The sequence below is a fragment of the Drosophila obscura genome, unplaced genomic scaffold (assembly GCF_018151105.1).
Source record: "Drosophila obscura isolate BZ-5 IFL unplaced genomic scaffold, ASM1815110v1 contig_150, whole genome shotgun sequence".
Classification (NCBI taxonomy): domain Eukaryota; kingdom Metazoa; phylum Arthropoda; class Insecta; order Diptera; family Drosophilidae; genus Drosophila; species Drosophila obscura.
The window spans coordinates 5,445,056-5,465,338 of NW_024542736.1; the positions used below are offsets into that span (position 1 = coordinate 5,445,056).

Sequence of the window (20,283 nt, forward strand, 5' to 3'; positions counted from 1 at the left end):
CCCATTCCAATTTCTGGATCCTTATACGTATATTTAGTATCACATCATGTTTGAGAACTCGCTGCTGATCATGAAGCCGGACTATATGCACAAGCGTCGTCCGGTGCTACTGAAGCTGCTGGCCGAGAGATTCCTGATTAAGGGAAGCCGCAAGTTGGCCTTCTCCCCAGAGCTGGCGGCCGAGTTTTATGCGGACTATGCCGATGAGAAGGGCTTCATGCTGGAGGTCATACTCCTGTCCAAGGGCGTCTCTGAGGCCTTCATTGTGACCAAAGAGAATGCGGTGCAGGAGCTGCTCACCACCATGATCTGCTACTTGTAAGTGTGCCCTACCCCCTGCGGCAGATCTTTCCATTCCCATGTAACCATTGCGCCTGCAGCGGAACATCCGCGGACCTAGAGCGCAACATACACGTGACCAAGCACGCCCAGAGCGTGGCTCGCGAGATCAACTTCATCTTTCCCAACTGTGAGTAGCCTTCGCCTGGCATTCATTCACTAACACTTCACTTTCTGCACACCCTCAGACATCCACGAGCCCACAGCCTTATTCGAGCGCAACAACTTCTGCAACCGGCCTATGCTGAAGCAGCTGATCGCCGAGGTCTACGACATCCTGCAGAATGCGGACTGCAGCCAGGACAACTGGAAGGTGCGGGTGTCCGACTACTTGGTGCGCAGCAATCCCAAGGTGCCGCGAGTCAGCAACCAGTGCCAGGTGCGTCCCGACGTGGCCATCCAGGACAAGGCGCAGCAGACTGTGACGACATATCCGTCGGCCGCGCGGGACGCCCAGCCGCGGGACAAGCAAAAGTCCAAGAGCAGCAGTTCCGTGCTGTCCAGCACCTCGCCGCACTCCTCCATGCTGCTAACATCGTCCTCGTGTGTGACCTGCGGCGGCTTCGATCGCTCCGAGCCGTGCATCTGCGAATTGGATCTGAACAAGCGCGTGGAGCCCCAGAGCGATGAGCCTGCCTGCGTGGGCGAGGAGATCTTGTGGAAGGAGGTCATCGTCTACGAGGAAGTCATGCCGGAGGAAGAGGAGGCCAGGGAGGAACGTTTTGAGGTCGAGGAAGAGGCCGAAGGTGAGGACGTCGCCAGCTCCGATATCGAATCGGATCACAGTGCGGTTGCACCACCTCCGCCCCCAAAGCCTGAAAGCGAGTCTGAGTCGGAGCAAGAAGCTTCTCCTGTGGCCGTGGAAGAAGCCCCAGCTCCGGCTACGGCTGATTAGGTCTCCCCCACACCTGTTGCCCCATCATTTAAGCTTTTCCAAATGTTTTTTCTGCTCCGTTCTGCCTCTATCCCACTGTCCCCTGCCCCCTGTCCCTGGCCATGCATAGAAAAAAATGTGAAAACAGGCAACAAAAAAAATGCGCGCAATTTTGTTCCTCCCTCCCGCCTCCCGCTGCTAGAACAGCCCTCCTGCAGCTGGCAATGCGCACTCGCAGAAGCAAAGGGAAGGGTACTGGGCCTGCAGTTTTTCACTCGGGTTCAGGCCCGTCCATCCACTCACACCCTCACCTCACAGAGGACATGGCAAGTGCAGCAGCAGCAGTAGCAGCAGCAGAGGCTCTAAAGCGCTTTCGACTTTCCCGCCAGAGTGAGCAGAGTTTTCCTTACCACTTTTTTTGCAAGTGTCCAATAAAAAACGGAGCAAAAGGGAACAAACTGTGGCATCAAATATAATTTATGGGCCGCCGCGCGAGTGTGCTTCTGTGGCATAGTTCTGGGGAAGCGCGCAAAGGAAAGGGAGTCGCCCTTACCTGCAACGGCGAATGCAATTAACCCAATTACAGGGCGGACAATGGACTAATTTCTGCCAATTGGAATTGCATCGATTTTTACGAATCACCTGTTGGGGGGGCAGGAATCGCCATTTGATTTCTGTTCATAAAAGTGGCTCTAATGTAATTTGACCCAAATGACATCCGCAATGTTGCATACACACGCGGCTCCGCCGCACTCCGCAGCAACAGTTGCCACTGTCGGCGCGGGCCAGCAACTGTTGCCGACACAGAGGCAACATGCAACAAATGGCAGCCACGACGATCTCAACTTCACATCCTTCGGGGAGCTGTGTCGCCTGTGCGTCATCCATCGGGGACCGGCCAAGATTCACCTCTTCGAGGAGAAGGCCGTGCGGCGGCAGCTGCTCCACAAGCTACGCAGCCTGCTGCAGGCGCACGTAAGTAGTCAGCGGATAAACAAACGTGCCTCCCGTATGTTTATTAGCCCGACTGCTTGGCAGGTCGCCGAGGAGGACCCCTTGCCGCAGTTCATCTGCGAGCAGTGCCTGGCCAGGCTGGAGCACCTGCACGAGTGGCGCGAGATCTGCCGGAGCAACGAGCAGACGCTGCGGAAGTATGCCACCGCCATGCGTACGGCCAGAAGCACGCTACACTTTCAGGTGAGTGCCCCGGAACAGGTAAGCTGCGCACAGTGGACGTACGTAGCTGCAAATCCTAAATATCTGGTTTTGGGTCAGTTTAGGCGATACCCGAACCACTGTGCTGTGATAAGCAGCCCGCCCCAACAATGCCATTGTGAGAGCTGCTGCAGTTCCTCTGGCTGGTGTCGTGTTTCAATGCCAGACCGTTCCTGCACGGACTGGCGGGAGCAAGCCACCACCATCGCGCCGCCACAATGGCGAGAGGTGAGAGTGAGAGTGGGAGCGAGAGCGAGAGCCAGGCAGTCCATCCATCCAAAGAGAGTAGAAAAAGCTCTCGTGCGAATCTCAGTTGCGACGCCGTGCGCTATGCAATGCTTTCTGCTCCGTGGCTTGCCGTGGTGCCGCTTCCGCCTTGCTCGGCCTTTCAGTATCTGTCTGCCGCTGCCTCTGCTAGCGACGTCGTCGTCGCTACCTTCCCATTCGTCCTGTCCAGCTCTCTTTCTCTCCGTCTTTTCGGGCATAACAAATAATTACTCAAACACTCTGCTCCGCCGTTCCACGACTCCCTCCGACTCCGGCACCAAGTCAGGAGCAAAGCAAAGCTCTCCCTGGGACGGAGACGGAGACTGGACTGCGCTTCGACTGCGACAGCGACTGCGACTGCGGCAGCGACTGTGGCCGAGGTGGCAGTTTCGCAATATACATACACAACAATAGGCGCTGGGCTCTGGCTCGAGGAAGTAGACGGCATCGAATTCCATTTGGCTTAACGATCTCCCCCGATTCTCGGTTGCCGATTTCCGATTTCGCGTTTGTGAAAATATTAAAAAAAAACCGGAACAGAACCTGCCCGTAATTAGCGGCGGTTTTTCGTGTGCTGTGGGTGAATTTTGTGCGCCAAACGCCAAACGCTGCCCCGGGAACGACCGAGCGGCCATTTCGTATTGATTTTCGACTGTGGTAAGAAGGAAAACGCCAACTGGCAGTGAAAACGTCAATAGCCCCTGCATGGCGGGGGACGGCACCAGGAAGTGAACTGTGAAACTGGCCAAGTGCGCGAGTGGTGGGTGCAAGGGTGACGAAGGGTGATGATGGGTGGACAAAGGTGGACGGACAATTGCCGCGTTGACGAAAGGAAAAGCTAGAAAAAGATCTGCACTACGGCGGGTAGCGCGCTTAAAATAAATCCGGGCAGACATGGAAAAGCCCCACACCGCCGGAGACGAAGCCCGGGCCAGGCCGGAGCAACCGGCATACACACACAACCACAAAGCAGTTCGGCAGGGGGTAGCGGGAATGGCACTGGCACTGGCAGTAGGGTGGGGGATGGATGGAGGGCGAGAAAAAAGCTCAAGTCACAAATTTTTGCGCAAGGGCAGGCCGAGTGCTTGAGTGCTTTTCCTTCTCTGGGGGGTGGCGTGTTGCGTATCCACAGCCGCGCCGCGCCGCTGACGTTGACGAAATTTCGCAACACTCCCTCACAGCTCTCCCGTTAGTTTGTTAGGGGTGGCAGTGCCAGCAGGACTGGAATGGAACGAAACGGAACGGAACGGCAACGAAACAAGCGCGAAATCAAGAAGAAAGAAAGGCAAGGCAGCCGAGCGACTTGGGTGCACGAACCTTTTGATACCCTGGCATATTCGCTTTGATTTATTACAACGATCCGTCTTGGACTATTATGTGGCGGATTTGTGTACAATATTTGTGCATAATATTGTACATATATATTATATATATGAAAGATTAAATTAATGGACTATAAGATCCAGTTTCCACAGTTTCGCCTTGGGTCAGCTATAGCTACACCTTTGTGGAAAACTCAGCAACATAGAGAACCTTTTAGACACGCTTGCAAAATATTCAGTGGGATATTCAGTGCTTCAATTAATATACTAATTATATATATTTTGTTCCCGCAGGACGGCGCCGTTAACATGGACAAGATGACGGTGGCCCAGAAGAACGCATATCTAGAGGCCCATATGGCCGTACAGCAGCAGATGGCACAGGCTGCCATCCAGTTCAAGCAGCAGCAATCCTCCCAGCAGCAGAACTCCCCCTCGGCCAACAACAACCAGCAGAATAACGGCATGCAGCAGCAGCAGCAGCAGCAACAGCACTACGCGGCCACCATCAAGGTGCCCCAGATCAGTTCCTCGAGTGTGGCCGCCGCGGCGGCAGGCGGGGAGAGCACCTTCACGGTGCCGGACGACGGGATGGGCTTCGAGGGGGGTGTCCGCGTTCTGCAGAGCCTGGGCACCTGGTCGGCGGCGGAGCAGCTCACCTACAACATACCCAAGCCGAACCTAATACCATTCACCGAGCCGTATGTGGAGGGTGGTTCCATGCATCCGGCCAGCCGGCTCAAGGCGCTGCAGCAGGTGCAGCAGGCCTCCTCCGGCGTCCGCAAGACGAATCCCTCGAAGTGTGAGTATGCCAGGGGATCCTCTCTTTGTGATCGTTCATTAAGGATCTCCTCTTCCAGCCACCAACAAGGCGTTCGAGTGCACGGTCTGCGGCAAGGGGCTGGCCCGCAAGGACAAGCTCACCATCCACATGCGCATCCACACCGGCGAGAAGCCCTATATTTGTGAAGTATAAGCTGCCCTAGATCCCCCCGGCCCCTGGCCACTGGCCACGGCCTCTCTGTGGGGGAGAAGCCTCTAACCTCCTTTTCCCTTCCTTCCATCGCCTCCCTTGCAGGTGTGCAACAAGGCGTTCGCGCGGCGGGACAAGCTGGTGATCCACATGAATAAGTTCAAGCACGTGACCCCCACAAATATTGCGCCGCTGGGCAAGCGGCTGAACAACATGGTGAAGAAGAAGGAGCAGCCCGACCCGCCGCCGGAGGACAACAAGCAGAGCCTGGAGCTGCAGCTGCAGCAGCAGGCCGTGCACGTGGCCGCCCAGAACATAATTGTGCAGTCGGCCCAGGGGGCGCCGACGGCCATTCCCGGCATCATCATACCGCACCACGGCCAGCAGCAGCTCTCGTGGACCTGCGAGCTCTGCGGGCGGATGTTCTCGAGCCGGGACGAGTGGTCCATCCATGCCAAGAGTCATCTGGAGGTGAGAAAATGTCGGTAGAGCCTCCAGGCCAGCGTAGCCGCGAGGAGATATTACTAGCCCCCCAAAGAACTGGATATAACCCGAGGGCAATGCTCTCTGTCTATCTTTTGTGATCCATTTGCAGTATTGACAACCGGAACGGGTAGTCGTAGAGTCAACAAAACCAGCGGCAGCGGCGGCGGCGGCCGGAGTAATTGCTAAGGGAAACCGTGGCTACCAGATGGACGCCAACCAAAACCAGATCCAGATGGAGGCCCATGCACACGCACGCAAGCAGAAGATAATCATACAGAATCAGATGATCCTCAATGCCAGCCATCAGCAGAATCAGCAACAGCAGCAGCAGCAACAACAGCAGCAGCAGCAACAACAGCAACATCAGCACCAACAGCAACATCAACAACAGCAACAACAGCAACAACAGCATCAGCAGCAGCAGCATCAGCAGATTCACCAGCATGTTGCACATGGCAAGAAGGCGGCCAGAAAGCATCAGCAGCAGCAGCAGCAGCAACAACAACAGCACTTGCAACAGGCCCCCACCAGTGCGCCTATGTACAATACCAGTAGTAGTAGCAACCAGAACCACAACCAGAACCACAGCCACAGTCACAGTCACAGCCACAACCAGAACGGCAGCGGCAGCAACGGCACACAGCAGGGCCAAGAAGTAACTACCTATTAACAATCCACAAGCACACCAATCAACCAACAACAACAGCTACAAACGGCACACATTCAACAACAACAACAACACCCAAAGAAAGACATTTGACAATCTTCTACTTGATACCCAAACTGCCAATCCATTCTGTAGTATCTCCCGTTCACTCTACCCGTTCAGGTGTCGGTGCCGGTGTCGCACATCATTGCCAATTCTCCGACGGCGGCCACCTACATGCAGGCCCAGCTGAGCGGCCTGCACGCCACCAACAGCATCGAGACGGGCAATATGAGCGGCATGCCCATCGTCACCTACAACGGCAATCAGTACTGCGTCATCACCAGGGCCCCCGAGGAGCAGAAGTCCCTCGAATATGGACAGGGCGGGGATCCGGCCGCCGCTGGAGGCACCACCAACATAATTGTAATGTCGCCGATGCAACTGCTGCCCCAGCAGCAGCAGCAGCAGCTGCAACAACAGCAGCAATAAACGGAATGAGGCAGGGCTGGGCACGGATTCGATCCGTTAATAGCGACTCATAACTGGAGAAAGGCAAAGGCTCATGGGCACCCATGGGGAAAGTAAACAGGCGAATCCATGGCCAGCGCCCAGTCCCCCATTCGCGTTTCCTGCCAGCCGCTTCGAAATACCAACTGTAAATAGAGTCTTAAGCAACCGAAAAGCGAACCTAAGTATATGTTTAACAATACAAGTAGAAAGAAAGACCCCTCCTCCACCCCAAGGAAAGCACCGCAGGAGAGAAGTTTGTAAATGTCAGAGTTAGAGCCCACTCCACTACGTCACTACCCAGTCACACTCACACACACACAAACACACTCAAGTCAGATCAAATCAAATCAAAAATGTATACAGCCTCACTCGAGTCTAGTCTAAGCAACCGTACATATCCCCCCACCCATACCGTACCGTACCGTACCCATATATTACCCATACCCATACCCATAAGGCAGCCCCCACACTGAGATAAATATCGTTTCGATCCACAGCAGCTCCTCCTCAAGAATAACCCAATCGAGATACAAACTATCCGTATGTAATCCGCGTGTATGATATTGTATGTGTTTCTATGGCATTGTTTGTACATTAAGCTAATTACGATACTACATTTACGTCTTCTAAAACAAGATACAGATACAAATAGAGATAGAGATAGATAGGGGGAGAGAGAGAAATCATGGAGCAAAGGAGGGGAATTATTACAAAGTAGTCTGGTAGTGTCCCACACACACACACATCTCCTCCCTCGGCATTCAATGGCAACCATGTGAAAAGATCAAGCGAAAATAAATTTAATTAAATTAAATAAAAATGTACCAATTCATTTTACTCAATCTATGGCACATTTTACCCCACCCCGCGACCCTTTTAGTTATCACAAACTCGTTTGAATGTGCATACCAAATGTTGTTTTACGTTGTTCTAATTTTCTGTCTTACTTAAACCCGTACTCAAAAAGATTTAAGGGGTATATTGTATTTGTGGTAAGAGCCTGTCCGTCTGTCTGTCTCACATATTTATATACTGACTGAGTACGGGCATAAAAGTAGAGTCGCGTCCACAGAAGCGACTCAGACTTTCCTTCTCTTTTTAAATTTATTTCTTTGAACTTTAAATGAGATTCATTGGGTTCGTCTTTTGTTTGTTATGACCTTATGGAATCGCTAGCATCTTGTAACATTACGTATACAACGTCATACAGCATCAGCCTAGTGGCTCAACGCTCTCACTTCTGACCAACTTCTAGAGTGTATCGTATCTATTAAGGCAGCCAATAATTGGCAGCTGTTGGCGCTGATTATTCTCGTTTTGGCAGAGTTTCGAGCCCCCAAAGAGGCCACAAATCCAACACGAACCAACACAAACATTTGGTCAGCTCTGAAGCTCTGAGTTCTGAGCTCACGAAAAACGACTTTTCGATGGCTTGCAAAAGTGTGGAAAAAATGCCGCCATGTGACCTTAGATGGAAACTCGTCGCAGCAGGCGTCGCAGTCGCAATCGCAGTAGCAGTCGCAGCAAATGTTCGTAAATTCTGCCTCGAATGCTGTTTGTGTTTGCTTTTTACAAGTGTTTCTTTGGTTGTTTTTCGCAAGAATCGCAAATTAGTCTGAGAGCCGCAGCATTCAGCACTGATCACCGATCAACGATCACCTGAACAAACTCGAAAACCGAAACCGAAAACGAACTCGAACGCCTACGACAGATGCGAATGGCGACGCCAACGTCTCCACGAGCAAGTGGAGTGGCTGGAGGCCCCAGTCGGATTCTTTGTGTCAGTCGGTCTCCGGATCGGTTGCCAATCAGTTGACGTGTGACGTGACCCCGCGAGCGAACCATGCTGAACGGAAAGTTCTACACGGGCCTGCCCCCGAAGATGGTGGAGCGGCGGGGGGCCAAGGTGTATGACCGCCAGGAGTCGCACTTCTTCTGGCCGGACGACTCCCAGCTCGACTCGGCGGTCGAGACGCGGGTGAAGCGACGCAACAGCCTCCAGCTGGAGCCGTCGCGACCGGGCCAAGGCTCCGCCATCCAGGCATCCAGGCTCCCTTCCACACAGAATGCGGCACCCGATGTGGACACTCGCCGCATGTTCCACAAGGAATTCGCCAGCTCCTCCATCGAGTTCTACGACAACCTGCAGCCGAGCAGGGATAACCGTCCCTCGGTAAGGCGCGGCATGCGCCAGGAGGTGACCCCAAAGCTGACAGAGGTTTCGCCCTACAGGGGCAACCTGCCGTTGCTAAGTGCCCACCCGGAAGAGGACACCACCGGTGAGCGGCGCAAGCAGGCGTACAGCTCCAAGATCCAGTTCTACGATTACGTCAACCAAGACGACTGCCACACGCCCACCCAGAACAACGCCAGGCGGCCCAAAATGGACATGAACGACAAACGCGAGGTGGAGCTCAACTCCAAGAACAGCCCCAAGCTCCAGGTGAAGCGGAATGTGCGCAGCCTCAGCGTGGAGGTGGAGCCGAAGGTCACAAAGAAGCCGCTGAACGACAGCCGTCACGAGTGGCAGCCGGAAAGCCGGCGTCGCCCCGTCCTGCCACTGCCACTTGGGCCAGGGCCCAAGCGAATACTCAAGCAGTCTCCGGCCGAGGATCTGGACTGGATGGACAGCGGACTCCGTCGGCTGCAGCTGCGCAGTCCTGGGCTGCGAAAGAAACATGTCACCTACAACGAGGAGGCCGATGAGTATGCCTACTATGATGACAGGGACAGGGACAGAGACAGAGATGAGGCACCACTGCCGCCAACAGAGGGTCGCCGTCAGCAGCCAAACACGCCGACCGGAAGTCGGGAACAGTCAGAGCAGCGATCGTATATGGAAACTAGTCGCACGAAGCCATTAAATAATTATAATAAGAGCATACATACACACAATAATAACCACTCTGCCAGCAGCTCCAGCACACGGAAAATCTTGCCGAAATCATCGCCAGAGGCGGAGACGGGGGATGAGGCGGTATCCCCCGACCCACGCAAACACCTGCGGAGCAGCCTCTGCTTCAACGGCGACGCTCTCATTGTGGGCACCCAGTCGTCGTCTGCCGATTCGCAGGCACGCCGAAGCTCGGCCCGGCAGCGGATCAGCGTGGGATTGCCAGACTGACAAAAACAGAGAGAGAGTGACAGAGAGAGAGAGAGAGTGGGAAGAGAGCGTGGAATGCTTATGTCAGTTCGCTGATGGCAGGGGCAGGGTACTACATTTACGATCATCTGCTAAACTTTGACTTCACCCACAGCGGAATCAGTGCACGAACCAACCTTGATCTTGACTAATTTATGAGCAGCAGCTCGCTGCGGTGCCCAGATGTATTAACTTAGTTAATAATGGAAATATATGCTAATAAACTGATGTATAACCCAATGCATATCGAATCGGCAATTGGGCAACGCTCAATCAGGCCCAGTTCGGCGGATAATTGAGCGCCTTTATATGGGAGCGATCGTTCAGATCTCATTTCAATTTCAGGCAAGTCATTGCTCGGGGCTGCCCACCTGCTGATGCCCAACCCCATCTGGCACTCCTCCAGCCAACTAACTCCTTTCACAAAATTTCACAAGACATTTCCATGAAAAGCAAAAACCGTTTGTGGCTTGGCATTGTTAAGACTCGAGCGGAAAGCAGCCACAGACCCCAGACCACGTCCAAGTCCACTTTTGATTTGTTCACGAGGAAAACGGAAATTATGCGGGGCGATTGGTGGCAGTGGCAGTGGCAGAGGCAGTGTCTGCCAAAGTAATTGTCACGCGTTTTGAACTTGAGCTTGACCTTGGCCAGAGAGCCAGAGTGGGTTCGGGTGGGCTGTGGCACCCAATGTCCAGCCCGCAAACGAGCTGCAATTGCTGCCGCTTGTTGCATAATTATGCATGCCATGCTGCAAAGCCCCTACCCCCAATCAATCAATCAATGCGGCATTGGACTCGCATTTAATTAGGGGGCATCGCTTTAATTGTTTTAATTTGATGGCAGTCTCAATCTTCCCTGGGAATGTCGGCCTGAGTCGGCTGAGTTATAGACAGGCGGACACACAGACAGGATAAGCGTGTAAATAATTGTGCAAATGAAGCGGGATGAAATGTTATGCAATGGACCAAAGTGAAGTCCCAGTACGCGAATATGTCCATATCCATATCCACATCCACGTCCATTTCCAATTCCACTTCCACCTACCGCCAGACAACCAGAAAAAGCAGAAAACGTCTCTGCATCTTCCGCATTTCGAGCGCGCATCCTGCCATAGAAAGTAGTCCAAGCGTGCCAGCAAAAAAGGCCATATCCACATCCACATCCACCTCCAGTGGCAGCAGCAGCTGGCTAACATTTCCTGGCTCTTTCGTTTTTTCGTTTTGGCCCCGGCTGAACCTGAACTTGGTGCCAAGCCAGGGGGGAGCACGTAACATCCATTGAGTAAGAGATGCTAGAGTCCGGGGTCACTAACTACTAAGTAATGGAAACCCGTTCTCCAGACAGTGCTGATGAAGAAGCGCCGATAGGGCGGGAGGTTTGGCTTCCAGCTAATTTGTCTACTTTCTTATTGAGTCACAAAAAACGAAAACCATTTAACCCAAGCCCAGCCCCAGCCCAGCCCCAGCCCCAACCCAGCCCCAGCCCACTTCAACGTGCCAAATCGCCATCGTTATTCGTAATTACAGCCATAAAGAAACATTTTATTTATGCCCCTCTGCTGCGCATGCGCTCTATTTCCTACTGGAAATGCAAATGATGCTTCAGTTTCAGCCACGGCTTCAGGCCTGGCTCTGGCTCCAACTCTGACTCTGGTTTGTGGCTATGGCTTGGACTCTGGCTTCCTCCAAGTTGCAACAAGTCCATGCGTGAAGCACAGACAAACGGACAGAGATTTCAATCTGTTGGTCGGCGGCCTGCCCCGGCAGGTTTCAATTGCAAAACATGTTGCCGTTGCGGCAGGTTCGAGTCGCAGTCGCAGTCCCAGTCGCAGTCGCAGTCGGAGATTCGATGAGGAGGAAGCTCCCATAAAACTGTTGCGTTCATTGTGCAAACTTTCAGTTTCGTTGGGGCCACGCTGGTGGTTGATTCGATAATACGTTGCAGAGACACAGGTCCCCGAGTGAAGCCTAAATCGGAACGAACCCCCTACGCCCTCCCACACTAGCAATGCGTCTGTACTGGAATGTAAGCGGCAATCGAGTCTAAACGAGGATCAGGATAAACCTTAGTCATTACAGTTCTTGGCTGTGGCGATGCTGCTGCTGGTCGCGACCGCCTCTGGCCTGAGACCGGCGAGGTCCTTCTACCGCAGGAGCTACTACAGCGCACTGGCCCCGGGATCCGGCCAGGGCTCGGGATCAGTGCCAGGCCCCATACGACTGGCGCCCTCCGGCTACCTGCGCTCCGACCTGCAGACCAACGAGAGCAAGCGCCGGGATGTGACCAAGAAGTATCCCAAGAAATCCCACTACAGGCCCTACGGATCGGTGAGTACTGCCCGTTGTCGGTGTGTGTAGCCCAAGCCCCCAACTCAAACGACCTTCTGCCAGGAGGAAGATGACTATTCCGGAGAGCGCTACAACTCGGCCGAATACTCAGGAGAGTCGTCGGTCCAAGACAGTCGCGAGTACACCATCGGCACCCAGATACGCGTCCAGCATCCCATCACCGTCCCCAAAAAGGCCGCCCCCATCTCCAGCTACGCCAAGCAGCCCAAGTACGTGACCGCCATTCCATACAAGAGCGGCGGAGGCTACCCATCCGAGGGGCACGTGGGATCTGGTGAGGATGTGTCCCCACCCAAGCGCTCCAAGTGGACTCCGGTGCAGTACGAGCCAGAGCCAGATCCATTCCACCTGGTGCCACCGCCCAAGGGCACGGCCTCCTACAGCAGCAACTCCTACAGAGTCTTCGAGCCGGATCACGATGACTACGAGGTGGTGCCCGTGCCCGTGCCGCAGCCCAAGAACCACGACCGCTACAAGAACGTGGCCTCCAAGAAACAGATCGAAGCCTACATCGAGGACCAGCAGAAGCTGCTCGATGACGCCATAAAGCTGCAGCTGCTCAGCAACCCCAAGCTGCAGAAGTTCCTCAAGGCGCAGGCGCACGAGCACGAGCAGGAGTCCAGGCCCGATCTCGACATAGAGGACTTTGAGTCCTACCCGCCACCCAACTTCTCCGGCCCCGGCCCCCTGCGCAGCAAGTACGTCGAGCACCCACCACCTCCGCCGCCCAAGGGCACGCGCTCCCGCCGACGTCCACCCAGCGGAGATCTGAAACGGGCGCCCAATTCGAAGCCGTTCAACAAGCCCAAGCGGAAGTACAGATCAACGGCACTGGTCATCAACGTGTAGAGAGCTGCGGTAGGGCAGCAGTTAGTCCTAAAGATACTCTACTCCACGTAGATTAGTTGTAATACATACTTATATGTAGGGCTGTACATAATAAAAGACCATTTATTTTATTGAATCTCTCGTTCAGTCAATTACTGTCATTCTTGGTTCACGTGCAGGACGGAGCACGTGACCAACATCGAAGTGAGGGAAAAATGTGTAAGCCTGGGTGTAAGAACAGTTTCCAAAGGCAAATTAATTGTAAATTTCAGACTATGCTGACATTACGAACGTTTCTTTTAAAGTTGAAATTCCCTTTAATTAATTAGCTGTTGCACGGGATGCCAGATAGACAGAAAAAGATCAAGCGGCAGCAATCAGCTGTTGCACGGGATGCCAGATAGACAGAAAAAGATCAAGCTGCATAAATGTGAAAATGTAATCATCAATGTAATTATCGATGAAAAAATGTAATTATCAATGTAATTATCGATATACAATTTTCATCCTGGCAGCGCCATCTGTTGGTATTCGTGTATAACTTACATCCCGCTTGCGGTGTGTTTTTGCTCATTTTAACATAGTGGCAGCACTGAGCTACACGCTATAACTGTAAATGTGCCATAACTTCAACCTGATAACCGGTCCTCCTGATACACTTTACGAGGGTTGAAAGGGTTGATTGAACGTAAGAGTGTAATAAAATAAATAAATAAAATTTAAAAATTAAAATTTAAATATAAAACTTTAAATCAATTTTCAGGGGTACGATAAAATTGCTAAAATATATTAATGTTTATCCCGTTTCTAAAGCGAGGTCGCCCAACTTTAGAGGAGTCTCCACTGAATAAAAAATTCAGATTAATTGCCAATTAGAATAAAAGTCAAAGCACTTTGTCACTTAATTGATCAAATGATTGAGCTCTTCACACCACAGCAGCCATAATCAGAGCAGCAACCAACAGCATTTTCAGAGTGAATCAATTAATTCAAATTACGAGTGCATAATGAAGTAGCCATACAAAAGCCCCGTCCCTTCCATAGCACACCTTGCACACACCTGTTCCGATGCGATACCAGCACATTCTTGACTTTTACCTCTTTCGCAAAAGCCGAACGAAAATCCGCAATTGAGCAAGCGATTCCGAGTCTGAGTCTAAGTATGAGTCCACGCGATTGCGATTGCCACAAAAGTGGGTGCAAAAAATAGCAAAAACAAAAACAATCCATAAAATACAATAAGAAACGAAACCAAATTGATTTTCTTAATTGACTGAGCAATTTCAACAGAAGCCAAGCCAGAGCCAGGCCCAGGCCAGAGGCAAAAGCCAATCCAATCGAACCAGAGCCGGACACCAGTCCACAACAAAACTGACCTTGAAAGCTGCTGTAGCCAGTGGAGCTAACACTCGAAGTGGTGCAAAAGAATGCCTAACAATGGATGTGGAAAGTAAGTTTAAGCTCTGGCACTACCCTCCATCGGTGTGGCTCGTGGGTGTGATTAGGCCAGGCTAAATCGAACACTGTGGTCTGGACAAATCGAACTGGAATTAGTCATTGATTTGCTTCTACTTAGTACCCCCGCCCCGACTGAGCATAGTTTTCCGGATCAGCATCGGCCCAGCCCAGCGGTGTGGGGACAGGCGCCAAGTTGATTTCATTTTCATTGGAATTTTGCACAATTGGCCAAGATTACTGTCAAATGGGCAAAACCAGTTTCCAAAAGCCTTTCCTTGTTGGCCGCTGCTGGCATAGAATCGCAACAGAAACCGAGACCGAAACTGGGATTGGAACCCGTTTTGCATGCACGAAAGTTGGTTGTGTAACGCAGTCAGTGGGGGTGGCACTGGGACCCGGACTGGCTCTGGGGAGTGGGCGTTGACTGCCGGAGGTGTTTAGATAAATCTGCTAAAAATAATTGAACAAAAGACTCAAGAAACGAACAGGATTAAGATTCAATCAACATCAGTATCGTATATTGCGCTTACATATCTACATATGTATGTATGTACTCTAAACAAATTGCTCAAAAGTCCCAAGGCCCAGAATATTTAATTTCGGATTTGGATTCAACATCTGCGAACCGCAACAAGTTTATTTGCTTCGCCTTACATTTAGACAGCTTCGATTGGAGTTAGAATTAGAGCTGGAATCGGGTCTGAGGAGGATTATGAGTTGCTGCAAACAAACGAACGAAGAGCGGCTCGTACGCACACGAGTATAGGAAGTACGACACATAGTTTACAATTTGCTCTTAAACATATCACACAAGAGTTTTGATGAAGTCAAGAATAAGAACGGGGGGAATCAGGGGATCTAGTTGTGGCGGAAGAGGGCGTGTTAGGGGACAGAGAGAGAGAGAGAAGAGAAGAGTAATGAAGAAGATGCAACATCTATAACTATCTCTAGGTCTTCTTGGATCCCTTAGACCTTGTTGAAGGAGTAGGTGAAGCCGTCTGGCGTGCGGCTCAGGGAGAGCTTGCCGGGCGGCGAGAAGCGATGGGGGTTGGGCGTGGTCGTGGTGTAATACGCCGGCTGCTGGGGCTGCTGCTGCTGCGGCTGGTGGTACTGCGGCTGTGGGGCAGGCTGGTGGTACGTCTGCTGTGGGGCCGGATTGTAGGCGGGCTGCGGGGCGGAGCGGTACTGCGGCTGAGCAGCCGGCTGATGATAAGTCTGCTGGTTCTGGCCGAAGCTGGGATCGTTATAGCGGGGATCGTACGACCCATCATCGTAGTCGTTGCTGCGGAACGAGGGCTGGTGCTGGGGTGCGGGCGCCTGGTACTGCTGCTGCTGCTGCTGGGGCTGGTACTGTGGCTGCGGCTGGTATCCAGCGGTGGGCACGGGCTGTGGTGGTGCGGGCGGCGCCTGGGGCAGATGGTCGCCGGAGGCCTGGAAGCTGTTCCGGGGGAGAGAGAGAGATTGATTGATCGAGTGAATCCCCGAAAGAATAATACTACGATTCTTACCCATTCTTGCCCGCCGTGTAGGAGATGGTGCGAAGCTGTCCGGAGGGATCCACGTAGCTGTAGCTGCCGTGGCGGGTGCCATCGGCATCGGTTTCCTCCTTGAACTTGATCCCATCCTCCTGCTCGTAGGCGGCCCCGAATTTGCCGTCGCCGGACAGGTAGCGCTGCTCGCTGATGATGGCCGCCGTCTTCGAGTCCTGGTGGTAGTTGTTCTGGCTGGCAGCCAGGGCCACCAGGGTGGTCAGGGCGAGCTGTCAAAAATTTCTCATAAGCATCTCACGAACAAAACACACTCTCCTCTCAATCAATCAATCAATCAAAACTCACAAAGCGAAACATTCTGTTAAATTTGTTTTTGGGGGCTCTGTTTGTGTGTATCCTTGGTAAGCTACGGCGTAAACTGCACTCTAGATATCTCTTTGGCTCTCTTCGGAGAACGGGGGGTATCACTCGCGCCTTTACACGTTGCTGTCCGTTAGCAAGGAGGGGTGTGGACTTGGACTCGGGTGTGGGACTGGACTTGGACCGACGACAACCGATTTATTGAATAAACTGCCTTCCGCAACGGCGCCGCCCAAGCTTTTTATAGTCCGATCGGCGGTCGGGGCAGCAGAAACCTTGGACTGCTGCCGCCTCGACTCTCGGCGGCTCCGCCTAGACACTCCAAGCCCCTGCTGCTGCTATTGCTGCTGCTGCTGCTGCTGCTGTTGCTACCTCTGTAATTGTGTTGGTATTACGAGTGTTAACAGTAACAGTAACAATAACAAGAATCGAGCTAAGTGCTCCAATAAGTCAACTTTGTGGCCGGAGTTGGTATTGGTAGTGGTATTGGTATTGGTACTCGTACTGTCAGTGGTATGGGTCGTGGCTATCGTTGCTGCCGCCGAGTCGTTTTACCAGTTTCGTACTCTTTCGCTTCGAGCGTCTACTTTTGCTTTCTATACGTACGATCTTGGACAGGCCCAGGCCCAAGCCGCAGGTCCAGCTCCAGTTCCAGCCCAAGATAAAACTATTTTTAAATTATTTAAACATTTCAGCCAGAGTTTTCCACTCTCATCTGCGAGCTGCAGCCAGGGAAAACTGGGAATTATCAATTGGTTCTGCGCTCTGTTGTTGCTGCTGCATGATGTAATTCTCATGGCAATCGTTTAATTTGGCCAATAAACTTGTTCCACTTAAAGCCAACTCCATGCCCAGGCCCCAAAGCCTGCAGTGCAGAAAACAATCAAACATCTAAGATCCTCTCCGGGGGGATCACTGTGGGATACCTCTCGAACTCTGTTCGGCTTTGATGGATGATGCGGCCCGCCCTCTTTCCCAATGGAAACATTTAACATTTTCTGCATGTGCCTGGCCGTAATGATTTATATCTAGATCGTTGGACTTTGTGGCTTGGCCAAAACCACCTGGCAGCAACCAGAACCAACACAGCAATAGCCACAGCCAGGGTTGCTGCCATGTCTTGTCTTTTGCTTGTTGACTCGACGCTGGCTTCAATTATTTATTGTGTTTGCCCGATTCATTCTACCAGTTGCAGGCATTGTTTGGGACCAACTTGTTTATGGCTGGTGGCTGCCACCCACATGCCCCAGGCCCACATCCACTCAAACAATTGTTTGAGAACATTTTGCATTATTTATGATCGCAACGGCTCCAAAATGATTTAAGCTCTGCCAAACAGGGGCTCAGAAAAGTGTTTACACCAGGGAAAGGGAAAGTGTTTCCTCAATTGTGGTCTAGCAAGGCAAGTGGAAGCCCTGAAGACCTTCAATCAAGAGATAAAATAATTACATCATTTATTCAACTGTAGCAGTACTTTCTTGACCCACTGTACTGCATTGTATAATCCCCACCCCCCCAAGAGAGTGCCACGTGCAGATATGGGCTAGCCAGAGAATATCTAAGTCTGTGCAAATCGGTTTTCAATATTTTAATGAGCAATTTCCACACACACACACACACAGACACTCGCTGGGACACGCTCGGGGAATCATTTGTGTGGCACAAAGCAGCCGCATGTGGTCGGAAAAGAGCGAGAGAGCCCGGCCTCAAGTAGAAACATTTTCATTTACACCGTTATTTGCCCTTTTGCAAGTCCGCTCCGCCATTCATTATCGTCGTGGCCTATCATCAGCATCTTCATAATGGTAATAACCGTCATCATGGCTGCTTTTGTTTGTGTGACCAAAAACAGTGAACGCCCTCTCACAGCGGGAAGTGTGTGGCAGGGCAGAAACCAGAAGAAGGATGCCCAAGGTATATCAACGGGAAGGTATGCCCTGCGAACTGTGCTTTCCTTCCGCCCTCTCTTGCCAAAGGGAGTAACAGCAAATGGTTCCGCATGGAGTTCGCTCTCTCTGACTGTCAGACCTTTTTGTTTAATATACCTTTCGGCAAGAAGGAGATGGGGTGGAGACCAGCAAGGACGCTGACCGACTGGGAGGAGTATTCGGAGAAGGAGGAGGAGGAAATTAAATCAGTTGACAAACAACAACAACAAGAGCAGCGGCAGCAGCGACAGCAGCAGCAGCAGCAAAAGAGCGAATAACGGTGCTGGGAGGGAATCGGTTGGATAAGGGGAAGGAGAAGTGCAAGGGGAAGTGCAAGGGGAAGTGGAAGTAAGCCCAAGGTGAGGCCGAGAGCATTTCTGGATTAGCCTGAGGGTGCGAAAGGGAGGGTTGAAACTGGCACCATGGAACTACAGTGCACACTCGATTAGGGAACTGACTCTAAGCCAGGGGTATTTGTAATTGTAATATTAAATATTCCAAAATTTAAATCAAATGTAAATGTATAATAGTTAAATGTGAATTTTCCCCAGTATCTACTCTATACAGTGTTCACTGTACATTCATGTTGCCATCGTCCTGTTAGCATTTCTCGGCTGCTGCTGCTGGCTGCCTTTTTGATTTTGATTTCGATTTCGAGGCGTTTGCCTGATGCGACGATACTGCCACCCAAGGCTGCAGTGGAAGGGAGGAGTGGAGAGTGATTCTGGGAGGAAGGGAGGGAGGGAGGTTGATTCTGCAGTTTTATTTTGATTGTGCGCAAGAGGCAGATACATAGAGCACGAGAGGGAGAGAGAGACAGCAAGGGAGTGAGAGATACATGGATCTATTCATAGTTATATTTGTCAGGCTTTCACTCTCGCCGAGTTAATCACAATCGCTCAGATGATAATGAGGGTTGCGCCCTGCCAGTGGATAGTGCCAGGGCTAGGGGTAGTGGTAGGGGTAGGGGGTGATGGGATGCAAATCAGCAAAGAGCCACAGCAGAGCATTTCCCATATCTGGATTCGCCTTTAATTCCGCGTTGTCTCTCAATTATTTCAGCTGCCATACAGAGAGCGAGTGGCCCCGAGTCAGAGGCCGACCGACCTACCACCAAACAAAGCAGGGAATGGAATGGAATGGACAGAGCCAGAACCAGAGCCAGAGCCAGAGCCAGACAATTGCGATTATTTGTAATTCAAGATGCAGTCGAGCGTTTTCTGAAATCGAGCGAGTCAAAACTCCAGGCGGAAGGTTAACGAAAATTTAATGCTAAATGCTTATCGGTTGCCCAGTCCATTTCCATCTCATCATCATCCTGGAGTCAAAACCGAAACTCGCTAAACTTGTTGAGAAATACGATCCATTGAGAATGAAAACCAGAGAGAAAGATCCATAGATAATCCCATTCCGGTGTGGGGAGGCTGCTTCCTGACGAGATGGTGATTTGATAGCTGACTCATAGCTGACCCTGCACACCCCACTCCTCGTCAGCGAATTCGTCAAAAGTCAGACAGACAATTCTCTCTCTCCGAGTTCCGAATCTATGTATGTCTATTCAGAATCCCCGAAATGAAAGTGTAATCCGAGAAGGTTGTTCCCAACTCATGTGTAAGTGCCCGCTAATTGCGCATCTGCCCTGAAATTTCACGGGCCAAGTCTCCGGCCTGGTCTCACTTTCCGTTTGACTCGGCTTAGCCTTGCCCGTGCCCGCTCCCCCGCCCCCACCCCACCCGCACTTGCCAACGCCATGGCGACCGTTTAATTGCCGCATAACTAACGTGGTTTATAGTGCCACTGCTCTGGACCAGTTTCCCCACACGCACCGCACTGCGCACTGCGTCGCACATGCAGCCTGCCGCAATATCAAGGTCAATGGGGGGGCTGGGAACCAGAGTTGGAGTCGCCGCATTGCGTGTTGAGGTGGGGCAATCGACGGGTTCCCAAACGGGTTTCCAGGCGCATGCGTAGCGGTTTTCGCACTGCACGCAGACTTCCGCATTCGGGGACCTGGGGCGTTGGCCAGAGCACTGGCTCTGGCTCTGGCTCCGATCATGCAAATCAGTTGCAGAATGACGTCAAATCGTGACG

General features: G+C 52.0%; 5 protein-coding genes across 5 annotated transcripts; 4 read left to right on the forward strand and 1 right to left on the reverse strand.

Moving 5' to 3' along the window:
* The first annotated feature begins 46 nt into the window (after positions 1-46).
* Positions 47-1,677, forward strand: LOC111068367. The gene is made up of 3 exons (XM_022357815.2): positions 47-318; positions 381-469; positions 528-1,677. The coding sequence occupies exons 1-3, from the start codon at positions 47-49 to the stop codon at positions 1,232-1,234; spliced, it is 1,068 nt and encodes a 355-aa protein (XP_022213507.2). The 3' UTR covers positions 1,235-1,677.
* A 607-nt stretch (positions 1,678-2,284) lies between these two features.
* LOC111068328 (putative uncharacterized protein DDB_G0271606) lies at positions 2,285-7,448 on the forward strand. Its single transcript, XM_022357725.2, is given in 6 exon segments — positions 2,285-2,410; positions 4,312-4,819; positions 4,878-4,987; positions 5,096-5,461; positions 5,586-6,131; positions 6,306-7,448. Coding segments are annotated over 6 exon segments (1,872 nt in total). The 5' UTR covers positions 2,285-2,377; the 3' UTR covers positions 6,615-7,448.
* A 951-nt stretch (positions 7,449-8,399) lies between these two features.
* Positions 8,400-10,072, forward strand: LOC111068123. Its single transcript, XM_022357481.2, has one exon. The coding sequence runs from the start codon at positions 8,479-8,481 to the stop codon at positions 9,757-9,759; it is 1,281 nt and encodes a 426-aa protein (XP_022213173.1). The 5' UTR covers positions 8,400-8,478; the 3' UTR covers positions 9,760-10,072.
* A 1,560-nt stretch (positions 10,073-11,632) lies between these two features.
* LOC111068927 (extensin) lies at positions 11,633-13,079 on the forward strand. The gene is made up of 3 exons (XM_022358723.2): positions 11,633-11,805; positions 11,859-12,107; positions 12,171-13,079. Exons 1-3 carry the CDS (start codon positions 11,788-11,790, stop codon positions 12,975-12,977), a joined length of 1,074 nt encoding a protein of 357 aa, XP_022214415.2. The 5' UTR covers positions 11,633-11,787; the 3' UTR covers positions 12,978-13,079.
* A 1,829-nt stretch (positions 13,080-14,908) lies between these two features.
* Positions 14,909-16,486, reverse strand: LOC111067898 (DNA translocase FtsK). The gene is made up of 3 exons (XM_022357244.2): positions 16,250-16,486; positions 15,923-16,173; positions 14,909-15,852 (listed from the first exon to the last, which is right to left on the reverse strand). The coding sequence occupies exons 1-3, from the start codon at positions 16,259-16,261 to the stop codon at positions 15,381-15,383; spliced, it is 735 nt and encodes a 244-aa protein (XP_022212936.2). The 5' UTR covers positions 16,262-16,486; the 3' UTR covers positions 14,909-15,380.
* Between the last annotated feature and the right edge of the window lie 3,797 nt (positions 16,487-20,283).